The following is a 19,005-nucleotide window of genomic DNA, read 5'->3' as shown; positions in this document are numbered from 1 at the left end:
GGAGGCGGTGCCTGCCGGGCGGGCGGGCCCGGGACATGTGCGCCCGCCGCGCCGCCCCACGGGGGGGCTTGGCCGGCCGCCGTGCACCCTGCTCTGTGCCGGGGGACTCCGCCGTGGCGGGGTTGGAGGCGTCCCCACGCACACGCCAGGAAACGGGTACGCTCGGACGAACCGAGGGGATCCCCGCCGGCTGCAGTGCGGAGCTGGGCCCGCGAAAAGCTACGGGACGCCTCTCCGCTACGGGCGCTGAAGCACACGGGGCGGCTCGGCCCAGAGGGGCTCGGGATGATCAGACCGGGGCATCGAGGCCCGGGCCAGAGCTCAGGACAAGAGCCTTGGCCTGGGGCATCTCAGAGATCCGGACACCCTCCTGAGTGTGGGCGATATGCACTCCTCTGCCTGCACCCCTCTAATCAGCCAAAGGAAGCCATAAATAACTGGATTTCAGAAATAAAAGTTGATAGAACAGCGATGAAAATTGTACAACAGTGATTCTAAAAAAAACCCAGCCTCACTATCCCAACGGAAGCCTGCCAGCACTCCTATCACTACCTTCCTTCACCCGGTCTTATATTTTACATCTGCTTGTGCTAGATTCTGAGAACGAATTCCTGGAAAGGCTCAAGGCTTGCCGTGTGTCAGCTGTGTGTGGGACCCATGTTCATCTTGCCACAGGTGTGGCACAGTTACAGCTCCACCAAATTTGCAAGTTCATAGCGGCTACCAAGCACAGCTGAATTGGGAGGCCTTGATCTCTTCAAAGTGTTGTGTGTAAAAATCAGCTTCATTCCCTGGTGTGCAACAAGCCAATAATTAAACAGTCAAAAGAGGCATTGAATATTCATTTCAGAGTCGAGCAAGCCTGGGTGCTCAGTGGTATTCCATAAATCTAGCACACCAAATATCAAAACTTTTTACTATTTATACATTTTAGCATAGAAATTAGTGTTCATTGTCTTCAAGTTATGTAGTTCTCTTATTCATTAGTATTTTATCTTCTATTGGTTATTGACTGCCTCATTTGCCATGCTAATTAATCCACATGCTCAGTCTTCTTTGGGTTGGTGGATTTCGTGGGTCGGTAGTCCTTGAGTCGGTTGTCACAATCTCCCTCTGCTAGAATTACCTTTTGTCCAGCTGGAACTGATTTCAGTACAATTGCTGAGTTGAGTTTAATAGTTTCTTCCTTATCTTGGAAGTTCTGCCAAATGTCCTTGTGTTCCATAAATTCTGCCTTCTTTGTGTCCACTATCAGTGGAACATCCTTCTCCCCAGGCTTTGTTAACCTCCCTCTAGGTCGGAGATTACTGAAGCATGTCAAGCCCTAAACTATAACAAGGCAATCCTACGAACAAGTAATTTGTTTTTCTAGCACATGGACATCACTTAGAACTTGCGTGTTAGCTGCTGTTTCATGGATTACGTCTCCCTTCTTCTTGAAGGAGTGGCCCTGGCATGCCTCTTGTAACCGGGAAGTTCTGTGTCAGCTCATGGTGCAGAACTGTAATGGAAATGGGCACAGAACAGCATAGACCTAGTCAGGATTCTGAGTTACAACAAATATTTTACTCCATCACAGTATTTCCTAAGTTATTTCTAATCTAACTCAGAGTGTGTGATGGTCTGGTGTCCATACATACCTGCCTGTGTGTATTAGAGGTTTGCATAGCAATGTATTTCCTCTCAAAATCCCAAAGCAGTTATGAAGTGATCTTAGCTCCCCTGTTGGTCACTTATCAAAAGAGACACTACTCCTTAATCTGATCCAAAGTCCTTACAGTAACTTATAGATCATTTTATTACAGTTTGTTCTATTCAGGGGATATTAAATTGCAAAAAATCCTTTTAAATGCTAGCTCAGACCATTCAGAGTGTCCAAAATTGATTATTTAAGTAATATCTCTAAAGCCATTAAAGGTTAAAATCATCATATCATAATAGTGAAAATACTATTGCAATGGCAGTCCTTTCCCATGTGAATTGCCATGTGGTAAAACATCCTGATGATTCACTGAAGGGCTTTGGGACCAGTGTTTTTTCAATACATCTTATTGTTGAGACCAGCAGAGATTCTTGCTGAGTCTGAAAGCTTTTGGATAAGGCCCAACATGCCAGAAGGTTTCCTATAAAGTTGTTTTATTCTCATCAGGTAGAAAACAGAAAGCAAATATCCATCTCCCAGCACACACTTTATTCATCAAAGATTTCAGAATATACAGAACTTTGGACTGAGTTCAAGATCTATTCTGGGACCTTAATAAAGATCCACACAAGGAACCAGACAGAGACCTTCTACTGCAAACGTGTTCAGGAAACTGCCTGGGCCTCTGTCAAAACTACTTAAGGAAATTGAACTTTTAAATTAACCTGAAGCAGAGCATGTAATATTGTTAGTCCTGTGTAAACAGAGATTATTTTCTTACAGTATTAATTCTCAGAAGTGGAGAGGAAGATAAAAAAACCCAAACCTACCCGCAATAAGAGTTTATGCAGTGCTTATGCACTAAACCACTTCTTGTCTGAATGAGTAATCCCACCAATTTTAGCTAGGATTTGCACATCATTCCCTGAATTTGATATGTCTAAATCAACTCAAGTGTGTATCCATAGAGCTAGAAGAAGACTTGATTCTTTTGCTTTTAGCTTTTAGTAAGTCTCTATGACTTTTCAACCTCAGGTACAATTCCTAATATTTTAGATGCGATCCTAGCTCCATTGAAGATAATAGCAATTTTCAAGTTTACTTCAGTGTTGTGTGAACTTCCCCTTTTGTACTTTAAAAATTACTTTTCTGTACAAGACAAGAGGACTTCAAGGAGGTCAGTTTTCTGAATGGGGATTACTATAGTCTCTGTCTGTAATGATTTACTTAGTTTATGAAAAAACAGTTCAAATTCTACCTTGTTCAAGCATTACAGCAAATATCTTTCCTAAAGAGATAAGACAATTACTTGTTTTAAAATATAAATGATGTCCGATTTGGGGAAGGATTCAGCATCTTCACTATTTTCCTTTGAGCTAGGAGTATCATTTATCTTTATAACATATGCTAGACAAAGCCCCAATGATTTGGACATAGTTTTGTAGCTGCCTTTAGTGACAGTCATTCAACTTGCACCTTCACAGTACTGAAAACTTTAAATTTCAACGAATTTGCACCTTTAAAATGTTTAGGCAAGCTTAAAATGAATACTCTTCCTGTAGGCTTTTTTATAGTTGATTTCTGTTTCATCAGCCTTTCCAGGTCAGATCCCATTGCTATAAAGGGACTAAAACAAGTTACCACTTCTCAGTTAAAACAAAACAAACAAAAAAATTACATTACAGGCCAAAAAAAGAAAAAAAAAAAAGGTATATACTTTATATTTTTAGCATACTTTTGACTTCTAATTACTTTTTTATAACTACTGATGCTGCTGCATTGCAGTTACAGTCATATTAGACATTTATAGAAATTACTAATCTTCAGGGCACAAAACCCAGAAGTGCTCTGGAGCTTGTAAATCTGGTGTTAAACCAGGTAAACCTGGATAACTAACACTGTTAGAAGGATTCATAGGAATCCTAGCTAACAGAGCAAGAGAAATGGAAATTAGATGTTACACTTTTTGGTATTTCAAATGTACCTTTAATGTATCTTAAAATATGTAAGTTATACTAATTTTAACTGATTTTATTTTTGAGACAGTGGTATTGTATTGTGCATACTTGCAGTCAGGAACTTGACACACAGGAAAAAAGGACAAAGCACCCATTTAGTGTCCAATCTGAGGAACCTAACACCTCACATGGTGGGGTCAGCAATGGCTCAGCATTTTATAGCAGAATGTCTTCCAACTGCAGCTTCCATTCATTTTAGTTGCAATTGGTAATATTCAACATTTCAACAGTGAACTGAGTGAGGTGCCAGAAAAATAAGAAGGAAACACATGACAAGTATAAAAATTTAGTCAATTTTTATACCTCCATTAAACACTGTGTAGTACAAGTAGGACTTGTCTCTGGTTAACTTAGACATATTCAGTTGTATTACTTAAGAGATTTCTTCCTTTTCTTTTAGTGTTTTGACACATTAGGTGCATGTATTAAAAATGTGTGTGTGTATGTATGTATGCAGACATACATCCATACATATGTGTGTGTGTGTGTGTTGATGTGCCGAGTGAAATAGGGTGATGTACACAATAGTTGATTTGGCTGCACAGCCCAGATTTAACTCAAAATTCAGTATGCTCAGCAAAAAGTCTGATCATGTCATTAAATCTTTTCCCTGATGAACAATGGGGCCAAAATAGAGTTGAATTTTGTATTTTGAATATGTGGATCAGTAATCTGGAAGTCTTTCTTTTCACATAATTCTTTCCTCCTTTGTTAAAAAGTAACATTGTAATTATTAAGAAATGCTAGGATCTGATATTGCAACTAATCTCTTTGAAGGAGCTGTAACCTTTCCCATCTTTACACAGGAAACTACCATTACTCAGGGGCAGATCACTAGTAGGTAATCACCACTTACCTTCACAGTGCTACAAGTAATGACACTGCCTGAAGGTTTTATCCATGTTGCTACAGCAATTATACTGAAATTCAAGGTGGCTCAGGGAAAGGTCTAGATTCAACCTTATATATTTGGATCAGGCTTCCCTAGAAGTCCTCCAGATCAGTTTTCCCATTCTGTTTCCTCAGGATACATCGCCTAGTGCTGTAACCCAGGCACGATAATGTAGGGGCCCGTTATCTTGACCTCTGGTCCTGTTGCCTTAATATGAGGCACCATCACCTTAAGGTGGCTCAGTCACCTCATCCTGGAGCACCATTCACTCAGCCTGAATCATCCTCCACTCCATATGGGCTGCCAGCACATCAGCCAGGAGTGCCATCATCACAACCTCGGGCACCACCATCACAATCTGGTGCACCATCAACTCGATATGGGACACTATTACCCCAACACAGAAAACCATCACCTCACCATGGAGCTTCATTGCTTTAACCTGCGGCACCATAACCTTAACCTGTGATTCTGTCACCTCACCCTGGAGCCCCACAATCACAAACTAGGAGCACTATTTCCTCAGCTTGGAACCCTATTGTGTCAGTCTGGGGACCATCACTTCAAACAGGAGCATTATCAGCTCAGGGCCCCATTGGCAAGAGCCCCACTGCTTCAGCTTGAGGCACAATCACCTGAGCACAGAGCTCCATCACCTCAGCCTGGAGCAACACTATGTCAGACTGAGGCACTGTTACCTCAACCTGGAGCCCCATCACTTCAGCCCGGAGCCACATTGCTGCAGCCTGGGGACCATCACCCCAGCTTGGGGCACAATCACCTTGGCTTGGCACCCCATGGCCTTAGTGAGAGTCCCATTCTCTGCCCCATTCCTGTGGAGCAAAGAAGAGCAGGAAGGAACTGATGTCTGTATCAGAAATAGTTAGCCAGCAGGACTGGGAAAGTGGTTCTTCCCCTGTACTTGGCACTGGTAAAGCCACACCCTGAGTACTGTGTCCAGTTCTGGCCACTCAATTCAGGAAGGACATTGAGGCTCTGGAGCAAGTCCAGAGAAGGGAAATGAAGCTGGTGAAGGGTCTGGAGCACCACTGTTACCAGGAGTGGCTTAGGGAGCTGGGGTTGTTCAGCATGGAGAAAAGAAGGCTCAGGGGAGACCTTATTGCTCTCTACCTGAAATTACCTAAAAGGAGGTTGTAGCCAGGTAAGGGTCGGCCTCTTCTCCCGAGCAACCAGCAACGTGATTAAAGGGCACAGTCTTAAGGTGAGCCAGCAGAGGCTTAGGTTGGACATTAGGAGGAATTTCTTCACAGAAAGGGTGATCAGACATGGGAATGCGCTGCCCAGGGAGGTGGTGGAATCACCATCCCTGGAGGTGTTTAAGGAAAGACCGAACGTAGCACATTGTGCCGTAGTCTTGATACGGTGGTGCTTGGTCAGAGGTCCGAGTCGATGATTTCAGAAGTCTCTCCCTACCTAGTTTTTTGTGTGATTCCATGGAGAGCCCCTGCCCGAGGGCCACCTCCCAGCGGCAGGTCCCTGCGCCCGGCTCCCTTCCCGCCCCGCTGAGGCACCGCCTCTCCCCGCCCGGCAGCGCGCGGGGCCGGCGGGCTGCGCAGGAGCGGGGCGGCGGAGGGAGCGGCCTGGCAGCGAGGGAGCGGCCTCAGCGCTGCGCAGCTCCCGCCTCCCCGCTCGCTGCTCTCTCTCCTCCCGTGCCTGTGAGTATCCGCCCGGCTGCCTGCGCGGTTACCACAACAAAGCCGGGAGAAGGGGGGGCAAGGGGGACACGGCGGCGGCCGCTGTTGCCGCTTCTTCCCGGGGGCTGCCGGCCGGGTGGTGGGGCCTGCGGTGCCTCCCCGTCACGGAAGGTGCCTGGAAGGCGGTTGGGGGCGGTTGGGGACGGCGGGCATGTTCCTCCCCCGTCTGCGGCAATTTTTTCCCGAAACAAGGTGGGAGACGTGTTTTGTTCATGTACACATATGTATTATTTTTAACCATTATATAATTTTAAAGATTATTTTGTTTTAATTAGCTGTCTTCCTACTCGCGCCCCTGTCTCAGCGACGCCCACGTAGGTGTCCCCCGGGCGCGTCGTGCGCGCTGCCTTGGCAGGGCTGGGCTGGCGTTGAGCTCCAGAGTTTGCTCATGCCGCCCTGAGTCGTGTGCTGCGCCCAGCAGTGCCCTGCCTGCCCCCTTTGCTCCTCGGGGAGATTGGAAAAGAGGTGGGAGATTCCCTTCTGAGGCACCGGCCCTCGTTGTCCCTGTAGCGGTAGGCTTTGGGAGCAAGTTACAGTGTTGCGTATGCTATCCTTAAAGTTACCGGGCTGTGAGAGACACGTTGCAGTGATGCCCAGATAGAGTCCAGAAGGGTGTTTTGGTTGGGTTTAATTAATGGGAATTAAGTCAACTGGAATTGTAAACAGCTTTGCCTCGAGTGCGTTAATCATTGCAAGAGTCACGTTTCCACACTTTCGTCAGGACAGTCTTGTAACTCCCCCTGCCCAGCACAGGGCTGTGTTCTGCACTAACAGAGCCCAAGATGGGGCAGTAGTTTGGAAGAATAACCAGCCACCTAAGCTCTCGGTCGCTGCGGATTAGGATGGAAATCACAAAAGAGGTAACTGAAACCTGGGCCCCTGCAGCAGAGCAGAGTACTGAATTCATTTGAAAGAGACTCACTCAGAGAGATGGTACAACGGAATGCGGTATATGTTGTGTTTGTCAAACATTGTTTTTTTTGTAGAGTTTGCACAGCACATTATGGAAGTTGACATTTTAAAATATACTTCAGGGTGGCTTATGGCACAACATAATTTAAAGTCATATAACCTTTATGCCTGGCTGAAATTTTTCCATTACAATTGTACTACACACAGTTTTTTTGAAAACTGTTTTAATTACAGTAATGCAAACACTTGAACTTATATATTCTTACTATAAAACAGAAATAAAAAATTAATGTTTGCATTTGGGCGTGTATATATTTTTATATTGTGTGGTTAAAATTTCTATGCAACATTCATAAAAACAGCAGGACAATGAGGTGGGATGGAATAAATGTGACAGAAATAGCAGTGCTAAATTTCTTTTGTATCTGCTTTGGTCTGTATTGAGGTGCTCAATGTAGTGCATAGAGTGCATTGTACACATTTCTGCTTCTTGGAAAAAATAGTTAATCTCTCTTTTTGGATTGAAGGTGATTGCTGGAGTTCTGGAAAGGGAACAAAGTTTCACAAAGTTAAATTCTTCAGAGGAGTTATTTGAAGACTAAAATGAAGTTGTCATTGCTAGAAAATAAGTAAGCTCAAGAATGGTTTTGTGAAATAACTGGCATTTAAAAATACAGTTGTCAGAGCTTTGAACTCTGCTTTTGGAATGCTTCAAGCTCTTCCAGCACTATTTCCTGGGTTTTTTGGTTGTGTTTTTTTGGTTTTTGTTTGGTTGATTGGTTTGGGGGTTTTTTGTTTTGTTTTCTTGGTTTTCGTTTGTGGGGTTTTTTGTTTGGTTGGGGTTTGGGGGGGGTTGTTGGCTTTTTTGTTGTTGTTTGTTTTTAGTGCATGTGTTGTTCTTTCGATTTTTCTCGACCTAGATAATGCTTGTAATGGTTTGGAATAGAAACCAGAGAAAAGGACAAGTGACTTGGGGACATTCTATCCCTTTTCATGAAACTTAAAGCGTTTATGACCTACTGGGATTTTTATTTTGGTTTCGTGCTTGGCCATGTTTAGAAGGGCATTCAGAGAGCCCTGTGTTTCTTCATAAGACTTACATGGGCTCAGAGGGCCATTAGACATCAGAGCCTGCTGAGGGTTTGAATGCAATTGGCCTGTCCCTCGAAAAGCTTGGCCCAGAAACACCTAAAAGTGCAAATTTTGCAGGCTGGGGTGGCATGTGGTTGTCTGTGGCATAGGTGACAGGATCATCTACAAGCTTTTTAAAGTCTACCCTTTTGGATGACATAATATTATGCCTGAGGCTTAGATGTAAGAATCTGAAAGTGAGCTGGATCCTACGTGAGCCTAGATACTCCCTAAATTCATGGGAGATAGGCAGACTGTTACCTTACTGCTTTCACCAGAGCTGTTTCTTAAATCTGTGTCATTCTTTGCTTCCTGATGTTATGTTTGACCAAGACTGGTGATAATACTGGTCTAAAACATGACATATGTTCCTTGGCTGAGTAATTTTCCATCCCACAATTTCAACTGATGTGTAAGTTACAATCCAGTGATGAATATTTGTCATTCTTGAAGTGTTTCATTGTAATAATGAACTCCAGGAAACCCACATAATGTTTAATTTAATAAAACCCTCTGTTTCAGCATCTTACCTGATTTTCCATACTTGATACTTTCTCATCTGAAGAATGGAACAAGCCACAAAAATATAATGCAAGAGATTATCTCAAGAGGCTTTTACCTCATTTACCCCTTACACACATTCTGAGGAAAGAGAAATATATTTAGACTCTTCCTAAGTGATATTTTTGAAGCTGTTATTTGTATACTGTTTCAGTGACTGAATTTCTATGCTTTCTCCTGCTCATCTCTACCAGACAGTGCTTGTTCTTCTTATACAGAAATACATTCACTGAAAATTAAGAATTGCATCTTATTCTCAGTGGTTGTGGAGAATGTAATTATTACATCTGTCAAACTGTATGTGTATGTTTTAAACTGTGAAAATAGGCACATCTTGTGATGAAGTGACTTGTGAAGGAAATTCTTCCAGAAACTCCAGGTCTGTTTGATGTATATTGAAGTACACCTATGCAAACAGCTGAAAGAAATGCTGATGACACACCTATTTGTCTATTCAGGTCACTAAGCACACTAAATTTATAATGTTAGAAGTATGAAGCCCCTTGTAGTTCAGTGGGCATTTCTGTTGTGGGAGACAGTTCATATGTTGTGCCACTTGGTAGAGATGGCCTGATATTCAGAAATATGCTGTAATTTATGTGCTGCTGGACTCCATCAATAGTCTGTGGTGTACTTGATTCCTTTATGGTCCTGCCATCTATTTCAGGACTGGCAAATTTAACTCTAGGCTTTATGTGGCAGATACACTGAAGTTTTGCTTTAATAAAAGCAGTTGTTTTCCTTTTCATTGCATGCAGTTTTGAACTGCTGTGCCAAACTCTCCTCTCCCCCTTCGGTTGTGGGTAGCCTGGTTGAATACATGTTGCCCCAAAATTTAAATCTTGGTATTGGACAGAAATACTCTTCATAAATATGTATCAGTATAGAAGGAGTGGGAAATCTAAGCCGGACTTTTACTTCACTCTTCACCCTCGGTACCTGGCAGTGGAGTCTGTCCTTTTCTGGGCTTTTCATACCTGTTCAATATTATGGCAAGACTGTGGCTATGCGTCACTTTGGGAAAGATCAATGCCGGTGACCAGTTTCCCCACAGCAGCTTGCTGCCCATTAGTCCTTGAGGTAGCTGGAGGTTGGACTTCTTCCAGCCAGTGAGAAACTGTATGGCAGCAGCCCCATGAGACTCTGATGTGGGTGGTGTCACTCATGCTTGTAGAAATGGAGGGCCTTCCAGAAGCTGCTGCTACTTTTATCTACCAACATATGATTCGTTGTCTTTATTTTTGATTGTAATTGTAAGCTGCTGCTTTTCTTCCTGGATTTAGAGGGTTTGCCAGCCATTTTCTTGGGATTATCAGCAATGAGTGAGTAGTCATGGTCTGTTTAGACAGACCTGATGGCCATCATCACTCTCATCATTTAACCTCAGTATTTTCTGACCCAACCTTTCTGCTCAAGGGGTCACAAGGTGACCTTTGCTGTAGAGCCTGAAGAGCAAATATTTAATGTGCATGAGTGAAGTCCTGGAGCTACAGATACACACCTCTCAGCATAATGTATTGCAGCTTTTCATGGCAGAGGAATGGCTTATTTTTGGCTCAAGAGGAACTATTTTTTCTTTCCTCCCCCCCCTTTCTTTATTCCCCCACTGTTTCTGCATATTCTCTCCCCTCCCTGCCTTGTACATTAACTTGAAAGCCTTTGCCCAGCAGTTGTCTGGGACTCTCTAGTGGTGGTCATGTGCTTTCATTTGCTCTAACCAATGGTGGCAATGTGTTCCAGGATTTTCTAGTGCCCATTAGCTGAACTGAATTCTTAGTTGAAATAGCCACGAGACTCAGGACTTTCTGTTGCAACTCTTCTAAAAAGACTCGAGAGTACTTTGAAGCATCTCAGGTGAGCCTACCTGTTTGAGACAAAGCTGCTGTTCTGAGGGCTAATCTGTCATTGATCTGGAAGTTAATAAACTGTATCTTAGAGCATACAGGGAAAAATCCTTCCATTGTGTCCAGCAGAGAACCAGGACTAAAAGCAAACCAAAACAAACAATGGGGGAAAAAAGCAGAGGAGTAAGGACAGCAGTGGCAGTGTATACTGACCCCATAAATTTGAAGTGGAAAATCTTCCCTCCTTCCTCTTCTCTAGCTAGGAGAGAGAAAAAGGCAGTGAAACACATTAGAAAGTCAGCTGAGAATCATCCAGACAAGTGGTTTCAGATGCACTAGAAACAATGGTAGTTCTGATCTGAGCTGGAATTAGCTCCTGTGAGATTTGGTCTGTGAAAGACAGAAAGTGCTTCCATGGTCTGTCCAGATTACTTAGTTCAGGCACAAGTCTGCTACTGCCTCATGAGCCAATAAGAAGTTTGTCATTAATCGACCATAACTTCTTACATGTAGGTTGTAATCTGAGCAGAGAGATTCACTTCCATGTTGTTACATCTGGGGTGATCAGCAGCAACATGGTTAAATGGACAGAGCCAGGTTTTTCTTGCAGATGTACCATGAAAGGATAGAAGCTAATAATAGTTGCGGGATGTGACTTGGAAAATTCTGATTAAAAAAAAAAAAACCCAATTAATTATAGAATCGTAGAATGGTTTGGATTGAAAGGGGTCTTAAAGCTATCTGGTTCCAACCCCCAATAAGAGTTGTCAAGCATTCGAGCAGATGTCCACGTAGAACAAGTGTTCATTCTTAGAGTTTTTGAAAACTTGGTTGGACAAGGCCTTGAGCAAGACTAGATCCACCTTTGAAGCTGACCCTGCTTTGGGCAGTGGACTGGACTGGACAATGTCCAGAGGATCCTTTCCAACCTAAATTTTGCAGTGATTCTAATTCCAGCTCCTGTCTACCTTGTGATGTTTTGCAGAATAACTAGCCTGTGCCTCAACTGGCCTTTCCATCTCGAGTCCAGTGAAGAATGTATGGAGGAGCAGAGCTTGGATAGATTTGTAGGGTTGGAGCTTATTCTGAGCTGAAGTTGAGGCCTTGTGTTCTGTAGATTGGTTCAAAATCAATCATGGTTTGGATTGGGGAAATTGGTACCTAAGTTTTGAGAACTTATGGTTTGCAGAACAGCTGTAGCAGGTGTTTTGCTCTGAGCTTGGAAAATCAGAATATCTACTAAAGAGACTTGTTTCATTCATTGGGGGTTTCCCTTAAGGGAAGCAGTTTCACTTAAGAGAGCTATATTTTTTCCTCTGCATGCTTTGTTGGTTCTTACTAGCAAATACAAAAGCTTTAATTGAAGAGGAGGTGAATAGGGCTGAATATGTATGGTTTATCACACAGGTTTTAAGATTTACGTTTTCCCATGTTTCCCCTCTTTTAGACTAACAAACCCCCAAAAGCAGAACTTTTCTCATCCTAACATTTTTATTACTCTCTTCTAGATGTTTTCAAATTTGGTGTTTTTTGTTTGTTTGCTGGGGATTTTTAAGCTTCAGCCAGAAATGAGGAAGGGAGGGAGAAGGAGCCAGGTGTGGTTCCTTTAGCATTTTCAACTTCTCCCAAGTTCACCATACTAAGAGGCAATTTGGCAGTCAGCAGGTTTAAGACGGCAGGATCTGCAGAGGGGAAATAATGAGAATGTAAAATCAGAGGATTTTGGAGTGTCATAGAGAACACGTACCATTGGTAGTTTAAATCTTTTATTTAAAACACTTTCAGCCCTAAACCAGAAGGTGCCTTGTTGGAGCTAAATACAATATTACATTGCTTCTGATACTTTACATATGTGATTTTTAATACTTCCTAAGATGTCTATTCTTTTTTGTTGCTGTGAACATACTACTGACTAGTCTTGAGTGTACTGTAGCTGTGCTGTATTATGGCCTTTGTGGTGATGCACCGGATGCACACAGTAATATTAGACATTTCTGATTCAGCCCCTAGCATGTGTAAAGGGCTTGTTTTCCCCTGCTGTTAAATACCAGAATCTTATGATGTCCTGAAAGCATTTAGGCCCTTCAGAAGATGCATAACATACAGACTCAGAGTGTGGCGTCATGCATGCTTGGTATCTGTATGTTACCAGATAGGAAAAAAAACAGCTTGCCTTGGAGTGTGGTAGTCTGCATGCTGGGAATTTTTATATTACAAGATGAGAAAAAAACAATTGTCCTCTCTATATGAATCATCCTCTTCCTTAATTATGAAAGTAGAACACTTAAAAGAAAAGAAAGTTGATCACTGCTTGTACCTGAATGTTATTTTTTTTTTCTTCTTTGATTTATTTCAGTACTCTTGGATTCATGTGTTTCAGATGGTGTGCATTTTAAGAAGTGAAAGGTTAAGTGGATAACTTTAAGGTTTAACCAAGTTTAAAACACCTCAAATATTTCACTGGATACTTAATGTACTTCATGTTAGTTTCTAACATCCAAAAATGTTTTCAAAAGGCTGTATATGTTCAAACACAAACCCACATCTAAGTCTGTATCCTCATTATAAGACTTTTTTGTTCCATCCTACCTTTGTACAAGATACTTTATGTTGCAGTCATACCTAATGGCCTGCTCTTAGGCATTCCTTCAAAAATATTTCAGGTGGTGCTGTAGTTGGCAGGTTTGCAGCTGGTAGGGGAAGAACACTTAATATGCTTAGTGTGATTAGGGTCTTTGTCAGATTTTTGACATGGAGGAGGATGTCAAAATGCTTCTTGTTCTTTGGGCAGTGCAGCAGCAGGCAGGGGTTGACCTGTGCAGCAGCTGAGAGGTCTTACTTCTTGCAGTGTCCAGCTAGGGAGAATGTGGATGTGGTCTCAGTAGGTAGTCAGATACTCAGTGTGTCGAGCCTGAAAGTGTGAGTCCCTAAGCCCTGACAGACAGACTGCATGTTCTCCTTGGCTGTTTGGCCACTGCTTTCTGATCTTAAATGGGTCAAGCTTCAAGGGATTAAAAAGTGGTATAAACTAGCAAGAACTGCAGTGAGGAAGAGACAAAGACAAAAAGGGTGCGCTTGGCTGGGGTAATGAGTGATTGTTACAGTAGCAATAAAAATGGGGTGAGAGGTAGTAAATACATAGGGAGAAGAAATATTACAGTAAAAAAAGATCTGACAAATGATTAATGGCCAGCCTGCTCCTTGGAGTTGATCATACTTGTGTTAAGAGTATGATCATGGAAGAGAGCCACAAAAAGCATGCATTTTTTTTTTTTTTGTAAATAAATACAGCAGTTAATTGTAAGTTTTTGACTGTAATGACAGTTTTTTGGGGATTTCAGAGTTGATTCTGTTGATTCTGTATTTTAAAAATTGGCAACGTAACAAAACTCTGTATTTTTCACAGAAGTAAAATTACACTCTGTTGTATAAAAATGGGTGCAAGATTGTACACAGAGCCAATGTATTGATTTGGGCATAGTTTATCAGCAAAATTGCTTCTTCTGTATTGCATCATCTTGGCAAATTCCAGCTCTGTTGCAGACACTCTAGATGCAGGAGTGGAATAGGATCCAGGAATACCATATCTTTATTTATTTCCTCTTGCTTGTTTTTAATGGAAATGACAGAATTAATTAATCAATCTTTAGTTTTGACTGAGTGTCAGTGAGAGACATGGCCTGTTTCCCACTAAGATGAACACTGAAGTGTTAGAGACTTGTACCAGAGGAGTGGAATATGCATTTGGCAGTAGAATGACTGGTGCTACTAGTGCTGCTCCTTGGGCAGGGCCAGACTGCCAAACGTCTTTCCTCTAATGGTGGTTGCTGTCTGCAAAGCAGTTATGGCTCAGTCTTCTAGAAAACAGCCCACTGGCAGGTGAGGTATTCCTGAATCATGTAAAGTGGGAAGATGTGTGCTTCTTGGCTGGCATTAATGGTGGAAAGGAATGTACAAGCTTCTCTCTGTTTTTTATCACCTTTTGCCACCTCTACACTGCCCTTTTGCCTTGAGTTAAATCCCATCCTCACTTCAGAGACTGTGTTCAGAAAAGAGTCATCTGAGAAGTCATGGTCTGAGCACCCATTACAGCCAATGAAATAATGTTAGTTCAGTCTCCTTTGCAGGTGTAGCATTACATAAACTAAAAATACATGGATGTGATACACTCAACAAAACTTCATATTTTAAGCTATACTGGTTGATCTGCATCCACCTGCAAACCTGTCTTTTTGCCTTAGCCCCTTATGCTCCTACATATACAACAGTGCTAACAGTATGTCAAATTGTGTTTAAGACAAGTGAAATATACCACATGCCTACTTTTGCCAATCAGTCGTAATATTTCCAGCTACAAGCTGGAGAGATGCTAGTTCCTTAAGTAATAAAATAATCTGCAAGATAGGAGAGGTGGTGGGGTGGCCCTCTACATTAGGGAGTTCTTCTACTGTATGGAGCTCAAGGATAGTGATGATAAGGCTGAGAGCCTGTGAGTGAGAACCCGGGAAATGGCTGACAAGGCAGTCATCCTGAGGGGTGTGTCTTTTAGACCACCCAGCCAGGATGAAGAGGCAGATAAAGTATTATATTAAGCGGCAGGGTAGTGTTTCACAACGGCTAGCACCTGTTCTTGTGGGAGACTTCAACTTGCTGGATATCTGCATTCCCCCAAGTGTTTTACTGCTTTATTTTGTTGCTCTTTGAAGAGCTAGGTGCTTTGGAGAGTTATCTTTGTGGTACTGAAAATTGACTTCTGCTTCTGTTGTTTAATAGTGTTTTTAGATTTTTACAACATCTAACCATATCAAGTCTCTTTTCAGTTCTTTGGCTTTGTGACTCTTGAAACCACAGGAGGTTGCAGACTTTCTGGTTTTATGTTGTGCTTTTTGTATTTGGAGAGCATTTTTTTCAATTCCTCTAAAACCAGTATTATTTGACAAGTGGCAAAATACCTGAGTGACCTTTAAAAATTCTGTATTTTGAAGTCATTTTTAGCTAGAACCTTTCCTGGAAATTCCTTTTCTCCACCATTGTTTGCCATAGCAACAAACTATATGTGGTTTAAGGGAGAGCATCCATCTTGTAAAGTATTCTGGTTCTCCAGCCTTGTACAGTTGCTTTCACTGTCTTCATGTTTGGTTTCCTTGGGTCTAAAGAATGTTACATATTTATTGATTGTAGCTTACTAAATTTATGTAAAATCTGTTGTAAAGAGTAGGAGAAAAGTGCTTCTGGCTAGATGGGACTGGTAATCTTTCATACTGGCTAATTTTGTTCGGTTGTGGGGTGTTTGGGTTTTTTGTTTTAACTCTGTATATATACTGCTAATGAGTGGAAACTTCTGTATCCTCCTGCTACATGCATCAGATCGAATACCATATAAATCTGCAAGAAGTGTGACACAGTAGGAGCAGATTTGTAGAGCATAATGGTTAGCACTGAGACCCTGATATCCACAATATTATTTACTTGGGCTAGCCATGATCTGGTCCCATGGACTGAATGGTGACTGCTGGTTTCAATGCACTGGTTTCTTGCCTGGATCACACTTTTTAAAGTCTAGGCTCACCTGAAAGAATTAAGTTTCCTTACTGTACTGTGCAGTGTGAGCTACAGAGGACTCTCATGAAAAGCAGGCTCCTTATCCTAACTAAAACATGAACACTGACACACCTTGCATCTATCACAATTTAACCTGTAGACCCATGGATCTTTTGATGTAAATTGAAACTGCATATACTTTTAAGTGCTGAAAGTCTGCAGTATGAATGGCTGTGTCAGCAAAGAGGGTGACCACTATATACAAACAAGGTTTTCAATATAAAATTCCAACTAATGATAGCTCATTAGTGGCTCTAGCTTAAAGGGACAAAATAAATCACTCTAATTACTTGTTTGGAATAGTTAAGATTTTTTAGCCACTAACAGTGTTTGACAAATTTGCTTTGAAGTAGTAGTAGTTTTGAAATTGTGATGAGTTGGCTCAAAGTAAAACTTTGCAGTCTAACATATAAGCTGTGTGCAATAAGATGGCACTAAATTTTTTACTGGGCTCACTATGGAATTGTCTCTAGCAACATAATGTAATTAATTGCAAACTTATAAATTACTAGAGCTAAAAGAGTGAAACACAAAACTGTTCTACTAAAAGTGTACTTGGATCTGTTTTTACGCAAATTTTTTAAAATATTTTCTGATGCTTGCAGGTGGCACTTCATATTTCATTATGGACCGTTTTGAAGACATATCAGATGGTGAAGTGGATCATGCCTTCTTTGACAGTGACTTTGAGGAAGAGAAAAAGAAAGTTGAAGAAAATGGTGAATGTATAGAGAAAGGAAATAGAGAGGCAGATCTTGCAGACACTGATTTGGTTTCTAATTCAAAGGAGGAAAACTGTTGTGAGGAGGAAAGTGAAGAAAAGCAGATAGATTTGCAAAAGTGTCTTGAGGAGGAAAGTGAAGAAAAGCAGATAGATTTGCAAAAGTGTCTTGAGGAGGAAAGTGAAGAAAAGCAGATAGATTTGCAAAGTGTTGGGTGGGGTGTTTGAGTGTCTTGAGGAGGAAAGTGAAGAAAAGCAGATAGATTTGCAAAAGTGTCTTGAGGAGGAAAGTGAAGAAAAGCAGATAGATTTGCAAAAGGATCAGTCCCTACAAAATAGCAAAGATCTTGTTGAAGATGCTTCATCTTTAACAGTTTCTCCAGTTGCTGAGAATGCAGGTGCATCTGGAGCAAGACCTGCAGCAAATACAGTAACACAGGAGAATGTTCCTGCTGGAATTCCCAAAATAGTTAAAGAAGGTGAAGAGGATTATTATACAGATGAAGAAGATAGTAGTGATGATGGCAAAAAACAGAAAGTTAGACCAAAGTCAGCCAAGCAACCAAACAACATAAAAAAGGCTAGTAAAAAATATGCCGTTAGCTCCTCCTCTTCTTCTTCCTCCTCCTCATCCTCCTCCTCATCATCATCCTCGAGCTCAGATACAGATTGTTCTGATACAGATTCTGATAGCTGTTTATCAGATTCATCTCATTCTTCCCCAAAGAGGAATGCTTGTAGAAATGCTCTTCTATCTCCAAAACCAAAATTCAAGTCAGCAATGAAATTAGCAGAAGGAAAACCAAAGCTTGGTGAAGACTTGGAGGAGTCTGAAGACACAGTGACTGATGTAACACCTCTGTCAACTCCAGACATCAGTCCTATCCAGTCTTTTGAATTTGTAGCATCAAATGATAAGAAACTAAAAGTAAAGAGACAGGAAAATGTGAGCCAAGAATTATACGGTAATTTTTAGAATTTAAGTACAATACTAAATGTGCAAAACCTATGGGGCTGGGAACTCCAATCTTATATCTGTTATTTTTTCATTAGATTCCGAGTTTGATCGCAGATATAGTCGAAAAGTCTTGCATGATGCCATGGACCTGAATCAGCTTCTGAAAGGTGATTTTTAAGTGTTCTTTTTATAAAATACGACATCTGCACATTGTTGAGAACAACTGTGTTCTAATAGAAGAGTGGGGGGTTTTAATGTGCCATGTGTATTTTTAAAACTGATCAGTGTTTAAGTGGTGTTGATTTAATTCTTTGAATTCTTCTCTATGTAATATTACTTACTCTGCAGTAAAGAAAAGCAGCATGTGTAGGTTTGCATATATCTAGATGTAAGATACACAGATGGGGTGAATCTAAGAAAGATTTGATATATTAACAAATTGAATAATAAAACTGCACATGCATTTTGAGGTGTACTGGACTCTGGCACAATTTAATATCTAAATTAAAACATCAGTCTTTTGTTGACATGCTGGATTATCAACCTCCAAAACTGAAAGACAGTCCAAAATTTTATTCCATGATAAATAGTATTCATAGATTTAAACTTCTAGTACCTCTTTGAGAATTAAACAGCATTATTTGAAATTGTTTTCTGAACTAGGTGTCTGCCTTCTAGAATACCATAATCTTTATTTGTTCCATTTTAGCAAGAAGCTATTTAATAACTGGTGATTACCAATAGATTCATCTCATCACTAAAACAAATGGGTGTTATAGCTCAGAGTAGGTATGCTCAGAGATGAATCCCTGTTGGGGAGAGGAATTTTTTTTCTCAAAACTGAAAAACAATTCTAAATAACAATAAAGATAGAGTAATGAGAAGTAGAATTCATATAGTCTGGTAGCTAATGTTCCTGATTAATGTGTATATTACTCCCAAGTGCCTCTCTAAATTGGCAAGCACAACACAGCTTAATTAGTTTGGGCATTTTGAAGTTTAAATGGGGC

The 19,005-nt window shown here is 41.3% G+C and overlaps 1 protein-coding gene across 1 annotated transcript in view; it reads left to right on the top strand.

Annotated features, from left to right (window-relative positions):
- The first annotated feature begins 6,495 nt into the window (after positions 1-6,495).
- The window catches only part of CFAP97 (cilia and flagella associated protein 97), a 33,319-nt gene continuing 20,809 nt past the window's right edge, over positions 6,496-19,005 (top strand). The window contains exons 1-5 of the mRNA XM_085058782.1: positions 6,496-7,127; positions 7,707-7,808; positions 16,922-17,113; positions 17,301-18,002; positions 18,091-18,162. Of these exons, the coding sequence (XP_084914908.1) occupies positions 16,942-17,113; positions 17,301-18,002; positions 18,091-18,162 (946 nt within the window). The 5' untranslated portion in view covers positions 6,496-7,127; positions 7,707-7,808; positions 16,922-16,941. The remainder of the gene's footprint in view (positions 7,128-7,706; positions 7,809-16,921; positions 17,114-17,300; positions 18,003-18,090; positions 18,163-19,005) is intronic.

Source organism: Lichenostomus cassidix, chromosome 4 (genome assembly GCF_008360975.1).
Source record: "Lichenostomus cassidix isolate B80296 chromosome 4, HeHo_3.0, whole genome shotgun sequence".
In the NCBI taxonomy this organism is placed as follows: Eukaryota; Metazoa; Chordata; class Aves; order Passeriformes; family Meliphagidae; genus Lichenostomus; species Lichenostomus cassidix.
This window is presented reverse-complemented; position numbering and strand designations above follow the sequence as displayed.